Source organism: Camelina sativa, chromosome 19, assembly GCF_030686135.1.
Source record: "Camelina sativa cultivar CO46 ecotype springtype chromosome 19, ASM3068613v1".
In the NCBI taxonomy this organism is placed as follows: Eukaryota; Viridiplantae; Streptophyta; class Magnoliopsida; order Brassicales; family Brassicaceae; genus Camelina; species Camelina sativa.
Window position 1 is genome coordinate 25,219,750 of NC_141898.1, and position 15,048 is coordinate 25,234,797.

Consider the following 15,048-nt stretch of genomic DNA (forward strand, 5'->3'; position numbering starts at 1 on the left):
ATGGAAAACGCTAAGCTGATTGTTACCCCGATCATTCTCAAGGGAACAAATTATTTGCTGTGGACGAGAACCACAAGAACTGCCCTTGGAGGTCGAGGACTCTGGAGCCATGTCGAAATGGACTATGTCCCGAAACAAACCTCTAAAGGAGAAAAAAAAGGTGCTTCCAAGGAAGAAAAAGAATAAGGGGCAGAAAGAGAGGCAAAATGGTTCCAAGAGGACCAAGTTGTCCTGTCCGTTCTTCAAAACTCTCTAGTTGCTCTGATTATTGAAGGCTACTCTTACTGCGAGACGTCTAAAGAACTGTGGGAGACACTCAAGAATGTCTATGGGAATGTCTCGAATCTGACTAGAGTCTTTAAAGTCAAACGAGCCATTAACAATCTTAATCAAGAAGACTTGGAATTTACCAAGCATCTTGGCAAGTTTAGAGCACTATGGTCGGAACTTGAAGCCCTACGACCAAGTACTCTAGATCCGGTGATACTTAATGAGAGGAAGGAGCAAGATAAAGTCTTTGGTCTTCTCCTCACCTTGAATCCTGCCTTCAATGATCTCTTGAAGCATATCCTAAGAGCCGGCAAGCTTCCCAACTTTGAAGACATATGTTCACAAATTCAAACGGAGCAGGGATCTCTAGATCTCTTTAGTGGGAAGGGAGAGCTTGTCACGGTCAACAAAGGTGTGTATAAACAATAAGACAGAAGGGTGTGGATATGCAATCACTACAAGAATATGGGCCATATGAAGGATAAGTGCTGAATTCTTCATCCCCATCTCAAGCATGCAAAGTTCAAGGTCAACCTCGCTAAGGAAGCGATAAGCGAGAAAGGGACGAGCTCGTCAAGGCAAGGTGATGAAGCAGCTATGACAGCATCCTATGGTGAGGTGGTGAGGAAATCCGACCTAGAGGCACTCATTCGATCTATTGCTTCGCTCACGGATTCTGGTATCACTTTCTTTGCCTCTAAACCGAGTAGTTCTCTTGTTGTTAATTCGGGTGCTTCTTACCATATGATAAGTAACCCGAGTCTATTAGACAACATAAAACCGGCCTTAGGTAATGTTATTATTGCTAATGGAGATAGAATACCAGTAAAAGGAATAGGGGACTTGAAGCTATTTGACATGGCACGCTAGGCTAGGCCATCCTCATTCTCATGCCCTTGAATTAATGTTACCTAATGTTTCTTTTGTAACTCAAGTTGTGAGTCTTGTATTCTCGGAAAACATTGCAATTCTATCTTCCCTAAGTCTAATACCATTTATGAGCATTGTTTCGATTTAGTGCATTTGGACTTCACAATACCTATCTAGGTATAATAACAAGTACTTTGTGACATTCATTGATGAAAAATCTAAATACACATGGATTACCTTGTTACCATCTAAAGATAGAGTGTTTGATGCCTTTGTTAATTTTCAAAATTATGTTACTAATCAGTTCAATGCTAAAATAAAGGTACTTAGATCGGACAATGGAGGTGAGTACACAATTCACAAGTTCAAAGAGCATCTTACTAAACATGGTATCTTACAACAAACCAGCTGCCATATACGCCTCAACAAAATGGTGTGGCTGAGAGGAAGAATCTACACCTTATGGAGGTTGCAAGGTCGATGATGTTTCATACAAATGTTACTAAGATATTTTGGGGCGATGCTGTAATGACGGCATGCTATCTCATCAATAGGACACCGACAAAAGTTCTCAATGATTTGTCTCCATTTGAGGTACTAAACAAACTTAAACCATCCTTGGAACGCTTACGTGTGTTTGGCTGTGTTTGTTTTGTTTTAGTCTCCGGGGAACAGCGGAGCAAACCCGATGCCAAAAGCAACAAGTGTATGTTCATTGGTTACTCCACAACACAAAAAGGCTATAAATGCTATGATCCAACCACAAGTCGCCTGTTCGTCTCTAGAGATGTGAAGTTCATGGAAAATGTGGGTTACTTCAACAAGAAGGATTGGAATAGTCTTAAAGATCTTTCGGATTTGCCCAATGACCGAGCCTCCAGCTTAAGGTTTCTACTTGATCATCTAGGCAACCCTCCATCCGAGACGAGAAATAATCCAACCGAACCAAACCATGCCGAGACAGAACCTAATATCACCACCACTCATGATGTTACTCTAGTGATTGACGAGCCTCATGCTGATACAAGCGAATCCATGGAGAGTGATATAGGTGAAACTGAACAAATTTCCTCACACTCCGATGAAGCGGCTGCTGCTGGAGATCATGTAACCTCACAAGACGTACAAGGACCTACACACCAAAATCTATGCAGGAGTGCACACATTCGGTCTCATCCAAGGGTTTACTATAATAGTCAAGCAGTGGCTCATCCTATCCAAGCGGTTTGTTCGCTTGAGCTCACCAAGCCTTCTTTGGTAAAATTGAAGACAATTGGATTCCCCAAACCTATGAAGAGGCCCAAGCTCATGACAAATGGTTAGATGCTGTTAAAGATGAAACTGGAGCCATGATTCGTAATCATACTTGGGATGAAGCTGATATTTCTAAAGGCAAAAAGGCAGTTATCTGAAAATGGGTCTTTATTATCATGTACCTAAGCAATGGTGACATTGAGCGATATAAAGCTCGCTTGGTCGCTCGTGGTTTTACGCAAACCTATGGTGCTGACTACAAGGAAACCTTTGCTCCGGTGGCTAAGTTACACACGGTTTGAGTCGTACTCTCGTTGGCGGTTAATCTTTCATGGGATTTGTGGCAAATGGATGTCAAAAATGCTTTTCTTCAAGGCGAATCGATGATGAAGTCTATATGACAACACCGCCAGGATTAGAGGATATGGTTGCTCCGGGGAAAGTTCTTCGACTCCGCAAAGCCATCTACGACCTAAAACAATCTCTCCGTGCTTGGTACCACAAACTTAGCTCAACCCTAAAAGAACGTGGCTTCCGGCGTTCAGAGGCTGATCATACACTTTTTACTCTTCAAACTGATCTCGGGATTATAATAATGCTCATATATGTTGACGATATCATTGTCACCGGCGACAACAAGGACGGTATCTCTGACACTAAACTGTTTCTTAAATCTATTTTTGATAACAAAGATCTTGGTGAGCTAAAATACTTCCTAGGAATTGAAATTTTTCGCTCTCCGGAGGGCTTGTTTCTTTCACAAAAGAAGTATACTCTTGATTTGTTGACTGAAACAGAAAAGCTTGTTGTTAAACCTGTCCTAACCCCTCTCGATGAGGACTACCAGCTCAAGCGAAAGGGGGAGAGCATCCAGGCCAAGGAAGGAAAGCCGCGGGACCCAATGGATGAGCCATATGAGGATGTCACCCGATATATACGATTTTTGGGTAAGTGGATTTATCTAACCATTATACGACCTGATATGTGTTATGCTGTGAATCAGGTGAGTCAACATCTGAAGGCTCCAACCAAGTATCAGTGGAGCATGGTGGAAAGAATCCTGAGCTATCTCAAAAGAACCCCGGGTCAAGGAATTCGGATGGGCAAAAACTCCAACACGGAGATAGTGGGCTACTATGACGCGGATTATGCCGGGGATACTATAGACCGATGGTCTACCATTGGGTACTGTACTTTCATTGGAGGCAACTTAGTAACATGGAAATCAAAGAAGCAGAAAGTGGTCTCAAGCTCTAGTGCTGAGGTCGAGTATCAAGCAATGAGGAAGCTTACAAATGAACTAACATGGTTGAAGGCACTTCTCAAGGATCTTGGCATCGAGTCAAAACAACCAATCACCATGCATTGTGCTAATCAAGCTGCGATCCATATAGCTACCAACTCGATCTTTCATGAGAGAACCAAGCACATTCAAGTAGTCTGCCACAAAGTTCGTGAAAATATCAAAGAAGGGGGGGGGGGGTCTTACCGTGTTACACTCGAAGTGAAGATCAACTAGCGGACATTTTCACTAAGGCTGCATGTCCTAAGGTTTGTGAACATATTCATCGCAAACTCGGACTTGTAGACCTCACACATCCTTGATACACTTCTCTAATTCATGGACATCACACTCTTTTTCCCTTAACATAGTTTTGTCCCATGAGGTTTTCTATGTTAAGGTTTTCTTTTAATGAGGTGATGCTTCATGGGTTCCATGCTTAGCCATCGTATTCGGCTAAGCTTGAGGGGGAGTATTGATTAAGGTCTATCCGAGGTTGTCCGTACCGTATGGATGACCATACTGGCCATACCACAATAAGGTCGAGCTTATTATGACAAAAGGAGAAGAGAAGAAGTTCGTCCCATACAATGATCTAGAATGCTCTAATCTAGCCGTTGGAGGTGTAGGGAAGGAAAGATCACATGTGCAAGTTGACTAAGGTGGCATCGCTATCAACTTTGGGAAAGCTTCTCTCTCTTTTTATGTCCCTATCGTATGTTTCCATATTTGTAAAGGAGTTTCCCTAGTTAGCTCTCCTATTTAAGGTTGTAGTCTCATATTGTAAAACATATTCTATGGAAACCTATTCTATTCGAGATTCTCTTTGTTCACACTAAACACTTTCTCTCTAATCTAATCAAACTCTCAATCTCTTCCGCTAATTATAACACTTTGTTCACTTCCTGCAACGAACGTAGTCCCAGTCCTCCTTTGTCCTTGGGGAGGCAAACCTCTTTCCAAGTCACCTTAGCTTTCTTTGTGTTGAGGGAAGGTCCTGACCATAAAAAGCATAACACAATCTATCTATTTCTGCTAGACAGGCACTTGGTAGACAAAAAGCAGACATCCAGAAGTTGGTAAGACTATGAATCACCGAACTGATGAGTTGTAGGCGACCAGCAAATGAAAGATGTCTTGCTGTCCAAATGCCAATTCTTTCTCGAATTCGTTCAAACAAAGGGGTGTTGTCAGCTGTAGTCATGCAATTAGTTAAGAGAGGTAGACCAAGGTAGCGAACAGGCAGAGAGCCTGTTGCAAATGGAAATGATCGCAAGATCATATCCCTGTCTATATGTTACGCCAGCCATGTAGAGAGTTGATTTTTCCAGGCTAATATTTAGACCTGAAAAACCAGCAAACTGAGTAAAAATATCAAGGATTCCTTCAATAGAGCTCTTAGTCCCATCAGTGAACACCAATAAATCATCAGCAAAACATAAATGTGTGAGCTTAATGTTCTGACATTATGGATGATAACCAATCCGCCTCTCCAAAGCCGCCTTATCTATCATTGCGGACAGGACTTGCATGCATATGACAAAGAGGTATGCTGATAAGGAACATCCTTGTCTGAGGCCACATTCACTACGAAACAAGCCTGACAGTTCGCCATTCACTTGAACCGAGAAGGAAGCTGTTGTTATGCACAGTTCGATCCATCATATAAATTGTGTTAGAAAGTTCATAGTCGATAAAATGGATAGTAGAAACGACCATTGAACTGAGTCAAAAGCTTTGGAGATATCAATCTTCACCTCACTTCGTGAGGACACTGTGTCCTTATGATAGTCTTTGACTATTTCTGATGCCATAAGAACGCTTTCCATCAATAGGCGATCATTAATGAATGCAGTTTGATTTAGAGCAATGAAACTTGGAAGCAGCTTTTTCAGTCGATTAGCAAGAAGCTTTGAGATCACCTTGTAAGTGACATTGCAACACGAAATTGGCCTATAGTCCTTCATCTCCTTAACCTCTTTTTTCTTTAAGGATAAGCGCTAAAATGGTGGTATTGATCCCTTTTGGAAGGAAACCATATTTGAAAAAGGACTGAATAGAGTATATGAAGTCGGTTTTCACAATGGACCATGTGGACTTGAGGAATTTCAACCGTAAAGCCATCATGACCGAGACTTTTGTCATTGGGCATGGAGAACAGGGTGTCTTTTATCGCAACCTCAATAACTTCCTTTTCCAAGTGTGCTTGATCAGCATCAGAACATCGATAGCTCAGTAAAGAAATCAACTCTGCAGCAGGTATCCCTTGATAATTAGGTAGTTTATGACCCAAGAAAGCATGAAAGAACCTCTCAGCCTCGGATTTGATTGCTTCCTGTGTGTCAATGATTGAACGATCAGCATATTTATTTTCTCTAATCGCATTTTTGAGCTCACGAATCTTAGCAGCATTGTAAAAGGCCTTATTGTTCCCATCGCCCACCTGAATCCAGTGGAGTTTTGACTTCTGCTTTAGGAAATTTTCTTCTAAACCAGAAACAAGTAACCAGCGATTATAAGCGACAGATTCCTGCTTCATGGCCACCTCTGTTGGACGGCTACACTCACTCATGAAATTAGTAGTCAGGTGGTAAAAACTCGGATCACTCCCCGTTTACAAGAAATAGAAAGTCTCATAGCCCCATTTTTATTATACCAAATTATATGAAATAGCGCATACTGTTTGTGATTTGAACCACAAATACAATCACTGTCATTAGATCACCAATTCCATTAGGTGAAAATCTAATAATATCATTACCAAAATTATAAATTTTGAATTTAAACCATCATTATTTTATTAGAATTATAGTAGATATGAATATAACTACACTTTTGTGAAACAAGGGAGTACAAAGTACTAGTATTATGCTTTGATGTGATACGGATATCTTAAACAAATTATTTGAAAATTTGTTAAAATAAAATCCGAGTAGATTCACTATCACAAATTATATGGTTAACTATAATTAAAGATCCTCCCCAAAAACAAAATATTGTAGTCTCCCTTAATTATCTCATTACCCCTTCCTTTAAATAGCCTTTTTAATACTCTTCATAGAATCAATTTCAAAATTAAACTTAAACTTCCGGCCTCTCTTATATCACAACTTCAATTAAAAAACAGTTCTTACTTCTTTTTTTCAATAAATATTTCTTCTGTTCAGTTTCTTGTTATTTAAATTTTTGAAACAAATGGTTAAAGGAATGTCTAAAGCTTTTTGGTTAGTTGCGGCCATCGTGTCTTCGGCGGCTACGGTGGTCTACGGGCAACAAGTGCCGTGTTTCTTCATCTTTGGTGACTCACTTTCCGATAATGGCAACAATAATAACTTGAAATCCAAGGCAAAAGTCAACTATTCACCATATGGTATTGACTTTCCAAATGGCCCGACCGGCCGGTTTACCAATGGCCGCACTATTCCGGATATTATCGGTTAGTTCCCGATTTATTCAATATACATTTGTATATCCATTATCTAGTTTTGAAAATTGAGAAAGAAAAGATGTTAAAAAATCATAAACAAATGAAAAAAAATCGCAATAGAAACTCTAGAATTGGTATTCATCATATCAATATATACTTCATAAAATAACATTTAATTAGTACACCATTTTTACACTAATGTCACTAGATACAAGAGAATAACAAATATCTTTAATAGGTTAACACATATATTCAAGTATCATTTAATCAAATATTTTCAAATTTTATTTTTAATATAGTTAAAAGTTAAAACTGTGACATCAACATCTAGTCTCTCCATTTCGTACCTCTGTGTTTCATTCATATGCGTAATATATAATTACGTAGATTGAGATTTGAGAGACATATGCATGCATATAGTCAGCTCAGTAGGTTATATGCAGTTTTATTATTTGTATTATATTATTATATTTGATGTAAAAAAAATTCTTAAAATTATATATATATATATATGTCTCAGATTATATATATGTATTAGTCTTTACAAGTGTTTGTGTAGATTAATGATGTTTTTCTCGTTAGGTGAACTATCTGGTTTTAAGGATTTCATACCATCATTCGCCAATTCATCACCGAATCAAGCTCACACCGGGATTAACTACGCTTCCGGTGGAGGTGGACTTCGTGAAGAAACTAGCCAACATTTGGTAAGAAGTAAGAACTAGACAAACTTATAAGTAGACTTCGTTTGGTGATAAATAACTTGCCTTTAAAATCTCATAAACTATAGTAAGCTTAGCTCTGACCTCTCATTTCTTTGGAAACTGTTTAGTTTTCAGTAGTTTTATTGTTAAAGTTTTTTTAAAAGTTGTAATGCATGGGAGGATTTTCCCGGAGGTTATCTATCTTAACACTACCTTTGCTCAGACGGGATTAACTGTAGAGTTTTGATGGAATCTTTTAGTTGTAGTACCTTAATTAATGTTTAAAATAACAAAACACTGATTATAAAGGAATAAACCCAAATTATTTATTGATATCTGGCTATATATATATAGGGAGGTAGAATCAGTTTAAGAAAGCAAATACAAAATCACAAGAGGGCGATAAAGAAAGTAAATGTACCATCAGAAAAACTGCAACAATGTCTCTACGCAATCAACATCGGAAGCAACGATTACATCAACAATTACTTCATGTCAAAGCCATACAACAGTAAACGACGCTACACTCCTAAACAATACGCATATTCTCTTATTATTATCTACCGTTCTCACTTGAAGGTAAAGTGGTACTGTAATGCTCAAATAAATGAATGTAATATATCGTGTTTATTCATTATGTTGCCAAGGTATTTATATAGAGTTGCCTAGCTAGAAGATAGTATCGTATCTACGTGAATATAGGAGACATAAGATTTACACATATCCTAATACCCCCCTCACGTTGGTGGAACGAAATCTCGGACACCCAACGTGGACAACAAAGTTTGAAAAATAGGCGCAGGCAACGACTTGGTAAGAAGATCAGCAACTTGGTCCGTTGTTGAAATGTGCACGGTAGCAATCAACTTATCTTGAACTGCATCACGAACTTGATGGCAATCCCGCTCTATATGTTTCGTTTTTTCGTGAAAAACAGGGTTAGTGGCAATATGGATGACCGCTTGACTGTCACAGTAGAATGGTATCGGGTGAGAATGATCCACCCCGAGGTCCTCCATTAAACCCTTCAACCACTTGACCTCTTTAAGAGTGTAGGCCATTGCCCGATACTCTGCTTCGGCCGACGAACTAGACACCGTATCCTGTTTCTTTGTCCGCCAAGAGATTGGCGAGTCCCCCAAATAAATAACGTAAGCAGAGAGCGACCGACAGGTTTGAGGGCAAGCAGAGTGATATGCGTCGCAATAAGCAGTGAGAGTGAGAGAACTATTGGACCGAAGAAAGATACCTTGAGCAGGGGAGCCCTTGAGATAACATACAAGCCGCATAGCAGCCTCCCAATGTGCAACGAGAGGAGACTTCATAAACTGTGAAATAATATGCACAACAAAACTCAAATCCGGGCGAGTGATGATTAAGTAGATAAAACGGCCAACTAAACGGCGATACTGATCCGGATTGGCGTAGGCAGGACCCTTCACTGAACCGAGCTTGTGGTTGAGTTCCATAGGAGTCGAAACCGGCTTAGCTCCCAACATACCAGCCTCAATAATAATGTTCAAGGCATATTTCTGTTGAGATAAACAAAACCCGTCTTTGCCACGCGAAACCTCGAGTCCCAAAAAATATTTCAGCTTGCCAAGATCCTTCATGTGAAAAAATTTGTTTAGCTGCACTTTGAACTTGTTAAAAACTTCCAGATTATTCCCAGCAATGACAAAGTCATCAACATAAACAAGAATATGCAAAATAATATCCCCGCGAATCAAAGTGAACAAGGAATAATTTTGGTAGCTCTGTTTGAAACCCAATTCGCGAAGTGCTGTCGAGAGCTTGGAGAACTAACAGCGAGGTGACTGCTTGAGACCATACAATGACTTACGAAGACGACACACCTTATTTGGATCACTAGACTTGAAACCCGGTGGTAGCTTCATATAAACCTCTTCTTCAAGATCCCCATGCAGAAAAGCATTATGGACATCCATTTGGTGAACCTCCCAATTCTTGGCAGCAGCAACACCGACAAGAGATCGAACGGTAGTTATCTTTGCAACCGGAGCAAAAGTTTCCTTGAAATCGACCCCTTCTTTATGTGTATTACCCATGGCCACAAGACGAGCTTTATGATGTTCAAGAGAGCCATCAGAGTTAAATTTTAGTTTGTACACCCATTTACTGTTGATGGCTTTCTTTCCCGGAGGTAGATCAGTAACATCCCACGTATGATTAGCCTCAAGAGCCTCTATTTCTTTGCGCATAGCTTCACACCACTCTTTTATGAGAACCGCATCTTTAAAATGTCGGGGTTCGTTACTGTCTGAAATAGCGGCCATGAAAGCAATATGGTTTGCAGAGAAACCTTCATTAGACAAATACTGTGAGATTGGATAGAGGATCTTACCAGAGACCGTAGAGGAGGACAATGATTCAGAAGAAACAGGAGTAAGAACGTGAGAAGAGGAGTGTACAGGAGGGATGACAAAATCTTTAAGGAAAATAGACAGAAACTTCTTTCGGTGTCCTTTGCCCAAGAGTTCCGGTAAACCAGGTGTAGACGGTGACACATATTCTGTCTGTTCCAAAATAGGAAGAGGTATCGAAGACGATGAAGGCGAAGAGGGGGAACTCTCCGTGGCAGGGGAAGCCAAAGAAGGATCGGGTGCCACAACCTGGGGCAACACAGTAGTCAGGTTAGGAGAATCTTCTTGTAGAGAGATAAGCTGAGAAACAGCCGGAACCAATAAGGGTGACGACACCCAATCATCATCAATCACGACAGGTAGGGATGGAAAGGGAGAAGGCAGAGACGATAGTTGATGGAGAAATGGAAATATATCCTCTTGAAAACGGACGTCTCGGCTAATGAAAAATTTCTTGGTAACAAGATCATATAAACGGCATCCCTTCTTACCATACGGGTAACCAACAAAGACACATTTCCGACTGCGAGGACCAAACTTGTCCTTATCTCGGGATCGATGATGAGCATAGCACAAACAACCAAATGTGCAGATCATATCATAGGTTGGATGACGACCATATAAGATTTCATAAGGAGTCTTATTCTTTAACACCGAAGACGGGGTGCGGTTTATTAGATGAGTTGTGGTGAGGATGCTTTCTCCCCAAAACGTAACCGGCATATGACTTTGAAAGAGACAAGCTCGAACAACGTTGAGGATATGCTGTTGTTTGCGTTGAACCCGTCCATCTGTTGAGGGGTATCAACTCATGACGTTTGATGAAGAATGCCATGTTCTTGAAAATATGAAGAGAGACACATAAACCCAGTGCCGTTGTCAGTGCGAAAATACTTGACTGGTTTTCCAAACTGACGTTCAGACATAGCACAAAAATTTCGAATCAATTGTGACACCTCTGATTTAGCAGACATGAGGTATGTCCAAACAGCACGAGAGTGATCATCAACCAATGTTAGAAAATATGTAGCACCAGTTGTAGAAGGAGTACGATAGGTACCCCAAACATCACAATGCACAAGTGAAAAACAATCCGTAGCTTTATTATTACTCTCATGAAAAACATCTCGTGTTTGTTTAGCACGAAAACAAATGTCACAACTTTTAAAATCCTCAAAGTTCCTAGGAGATTCAACACACTCGCTTAAAGAAACTAAAACACCAGGGGAAGGATGACCAAGTCGACGATGCCACAAACCACTGGACGCCTTAGGAGACACAAATGCCTTGTAAGACCGTGCAGCCAACACTCCCGTAAAATAGTACACTCCCTCACGTTCTTCACCGTTCCAATCAAAGTCCTCGAAAAACGGTCCTGTAAGAAACAAAGAGTATCAGTAAAAATTCCAATGGATCCGGTTTGTTTGAGAAGTTTTGAAACTGAGATCAAAGTGCAGTTGAAATCAGGAAGAAACAAAATGTTGGTGAGTAAATAAGCAGAACTCAATGGAAGTGAACCGCATTTGGTAGCCCGTGATGGACTACCATCAGGTTTAGTCACATGTGAGGGGATTATGTCAAAGACATCCACCAAAATCGAAAGATCAGCCATCATGTGATGAAAGGCGCCTGTATCTAAAACAACATCAGAAAAATGAGTTTTACCCGACAATTTTTCTGAAGACATGTTGGAGCGTTGGGCTTCAAGCAGGTGAATGAGCTGTGTTGTCTGATTGTTGCCATTCTCAGTAGACGATGCAACTCGAGCACTGTTAGCTCGACCACGACCCCGACCAATGCCCCTTTTTGGGCGGCCTCCTCGCTGAACCGAAGGTTTGGAGGTGTCTCTGTTATCCGGTCGAGTACCACCTTTGTTATCGAAATACCAGTCCGGGAAGCCATGAAGCTGAAAACATTCGGAGGCTTCATGACCTTGGCGTCGACAATGTGTACACGACAATGAGGAACAATCACGAAAACGTGGACTAGAAACAGCAGCAGCATGAACAGGGACCTCTGTTTTGGCAGTGAAACCGATCACCTCTGTTTTGTCAATCTCCTTGGATCGAACAACATTGAGGTTTTGTTCCTCCCGAATAACCCGAGAGTACACCTGAGTAAGTGGAGGCTTGGGGTCTTTTCCAGTAATGGTGGAACGGATGTTGCTGAAACGTGGAAGGTCTAAACCAAAAAGAAACTGATGGATACGGTCATCTTCACGGTCTTTAGCAATACCTGGAGCAGCAGCACACATACAGTCACAGCCAGTTTTGTAGTTTTGCAGCTCCTCCCATAACTTTGACAAACGACCATACTACTCCAAAACAGATTGGCCGTTTTGATTACACTCATCAATCTCGTCTTTTAAAACTTGCTTACGAACACCGTTGCTAACTAAGAACCGAGAACGAAGACTTTCCCACAACGTCGATGCATCGGCGATGAAGGAGACAGTGGATCGAAGTTTAGGATCAATAGAGGTTCAAATCCAGCGCACAATCATAGAGTTCGCGGCACACCACAAGCTCAAATCAGGTTCAGCAGTAGGTTTTGCAATAGTACCATCAATAAACCCCAGCTTATGTTTAGCTTGCAACGAGTTGCGTAACTCAGTGGCCCATTCAGAGTAATTGTCTTCTTGTAGAATAACAGAAGAGATCAAGGCTACTGGATTGTCAGAAGAACTCATAGTATACGGGGATGGTGATGATGCAACAACAACCTGGGTTTGTGGAGGAGTCGCCATAGTAGAGTTGTAGAGGATAACGGTTGAAACAAAGAGATTTGCGGCGACGACGGTTGTGAAAGAGCAACGGCGGTGGCAGCTTTGATAGAATTTTAACGGCGATGGCGGTTGTTCTAGAACAACAGCGGTGGCAGCAAGGTTTTAAGAAAATTAGGTAAGAGGATCTTATTGCTCTGATATACGAATATACGAATGTAATATATCGTGTTTATTCATGACAAGGTATTTATACAGAGTTGCCTAGCTAGAAGATAGTATCGTATCTACGTGAATATAGGAGACATAAGATTCACACATATCCTAATACCATTTAGATATGTTTGTCATCTAACATAATTTTTAAGATACTCGTTCAATTCTTATATTGTTTTATAATAATTTTGATTATGTGCATGTAGAATTTGCACCGTCTAGGAGCGAGGAAGGTGGCACTTTTCGGACTCAGTCAGATCGGGTGCACACCAAAGATGATGAAGTCCCACAGTGACGGTAAAAGCTGTTCCCGCGAAGTGAACGAAGCAGTGAAGATTTTTAATATGAACCTTGACGACCTTGTCATGGACTTTAATAAGAAGGTCAAAGGTTCAAAGTTTACTTTTGTCGATCTTTTCTCCGGTGGAGATCCCTTAGCCTACACTTTTCTAGGTAAACCATATTGAACTAATGACTTATTACAAGTTTTGGTCCCTTAGCCTTCTCTCTGTTATATAAGAATATTTTAATTCTAATATCAGTTGAACTAATTTTTCCACGCTCTCTTGTAATTTCATATATAGGATTTAAGGTTGGACACAAGGGTTGTTGCACCGTAACCCCGGGGGACGAACTTTGTGTCCCCAACAGGCCAGTTTGTGCAAACAGAACTGAGTATGTCTTTTGGGATGATCTTCACAGCTCGGAAGCCACCAATATGGTAGTGGCAAAGGGTTCGTTCGACGGACTCCTAACTAAACCGTACAGCATCGCCCAACTTGTAAAGGAATAGTGGCTAGCTCCTACACATTGACATGAAAATTTGATGACATTTTGATTTTGGGAGATCTTTAACAAGGAATAGTGAATGTGTATATATAGCTCAATAACAAAAGTTTTTGTGAGGTTAATCTCTGTCTCATTTAGTGGAAAGTAAAAACAAAACTCACATCTTTGTATACGGATTTAATTTCATAAAAGTTGAAATGTTGTCACATTTAACGATTAGTTTTAGATTAATGCAATTCTGAGTATATTTTAGTTTTTACTTGACGAAAAGGTGTTGGTTAGTCAATAATGTAGACAGTTGTAACTTGTAACAAATTACACCAATCTAATATTAATTTTATTATCTTCTTTCTCATTGGATGATAAGAAAGCAAACCCAAAAATCCTAATTTTAACATCCTTAATTTAGCTAAATCTAATGCAACTTCTAACCTCTTCCTATATATAAAGTAGCACACTTTTCACTTTCGTTTTTTTAACTACTAACATTCCAAAAAGAAGAAGGATCTCAATAAGTAATAAAATATGAACGCATGGGTGATATGCTTGCTAGTGATTTGTGCCGTGGTGAATGCAAAATCAGTGGAGGGTCGGGATTTCATAAACTACGGTGTGTTAAACAGTTTCTTCGGTCCTAATCCACGTCCCGGATGCAACCCTCCAGGTGCCGAACATAAAAACCCTACCACTGTTAACGAGTACCGCCGTGGCTGCACCAAAATGAATAGGTGTCAGCGCGATTGAACCCGAAGTGGCGTTCGTCATCCAAACTGATTCTTCATCTATCCAAACTGATTGTTCATCTATCTGAGCTCCCTACGTATGTGGTTTACATTGCATATACACTATGTGTGTCATATTAATTAATGATGGAATTCATCCTCAGATCATTGTATTAAAGATATCAAGTATATATTTCATAATTGATTAAATTACTATAGCTAGTGTTTATCACTCTTCTTTATATTCAACTAGAAATTATTCGCATTACATGAGTTTGAATTTAATTTAGTAAAAGATACAATATTTTATGAGTAATTGTATATTAAAAATGTTTAGCTACTTTTAAATAAACTGATCATTTTTATATGTCATATTAAATAAATTTATCATATAATAATTATTTTTTC

The 15,048-nt window shown here is 40.0% G+C and overlaps 3 protein-coding genes across 3 annotated transcripts; all 3 read left to right on the forward strand.

Moving 5' to 3' along the window:
- LOC147921000 (uncharacterized) lies at positions 1-2,552 on the forward strand. Its single transcript, XM_087501333.1, has 5 exons — positions 1-160; positions 275-672; positions 784-1,021; positions 1,802-2,296; positions 2,410-2,552. The coding sequence occupies exons 1-5, from the start codon at positions 1-3 to the stop codon at positions 2,550-2,552; spliced, it is 1,434 nt and encodes a 477-aa protein (XP_087357459.1).
- A 4,279-nt stretch (positions 2,553-6,831) lies between these two features.
- Positions 6,832-14,126, forward strand: LOC104768177 (GDSL esterase/lipase At2g19010). The gene is made up of 5 exons (XM_010492103.2): positions 6,832-7,112; positions 7,686-7,810; positions 8,162-8,386; positions 13,336-13,582; positions 13,714-14,126. Exons 1-5 carry the CDS (start codon positions 6,872-6,874, stop codon positions 13,920-13,922), a joined length of 1,047 nt encoding a protein of 348 aa, XP_010490405.1. The 5' UTR covers positions 6,832-6,871; the 3' UTR covers positions 13,923-14,126.
- A 317-nt stretch (positions 14,127-14,443) lies between these two features.
- On the forward strand, positions 14,444-14,728 carry LOC109130927 (protein RALF-like 11). Its single transcript, XM_019241054.2, has one exon. It carries the CDS (start codon positions 14,444-14,446, stop codon positions 14,660-14,662), a length of 219 nt encoding a protein of 72 aa, XP_019096599.1. The 3' UTR covers positions 14,663-14,728.
- Positions 14,729-15,048: the final 320 nt, after the last annotated feature.

Coding starts and splice junctions, on each gene's coding strand:
- LOC147921000 (XM_087501333.1), top strand. CDS start 1: ATGGAAAACGCTAAGCTGATTGTTACCCCGATCATTCTCAAGGGAACA. Junction 1,022..1,801: donor TGCTTCTTACCATATGATAA/GTAACCCGAGTC, acceptor GTTTTGTTTTAG/TCTCCGGGGAACAGCGGAGC. Junction 2,297..2,409: donor ACACCAAAATCTATGCAGGA/GTGCACACATTC, acceptor GTAAAATTGAAG/ACAATTGGATTCCCCAAACC.
- LOC104768177 (XM_010492103.2), top strand. CDS start 6,872: ATGGTTAAAGGAATGTCTAAAGCTTTTTGGTTAGTTGCGGCCATCGTG. Junction 7,113..7,685: donor CACTATTCCGGATATTATCG/GTTAGTTCCCGA, acceptor TTTTCTCGTTAG/GTGAACTATCTGGTTTTAAG. Junction 8,387..13,335: donor TCTACCGTTCTCACTTGAAG/GTAAAGTGGTAC, acceptor ATGTGCATGTAG/AATTTGCACCGTCTAGGAGC.
- LOC109130927 (XM_019241054.2), top strand. CDS start 14,444: ATGAACGCATGGGTGATATGCTTGCTAGTGATTTGTGCCGTGGTGAAT.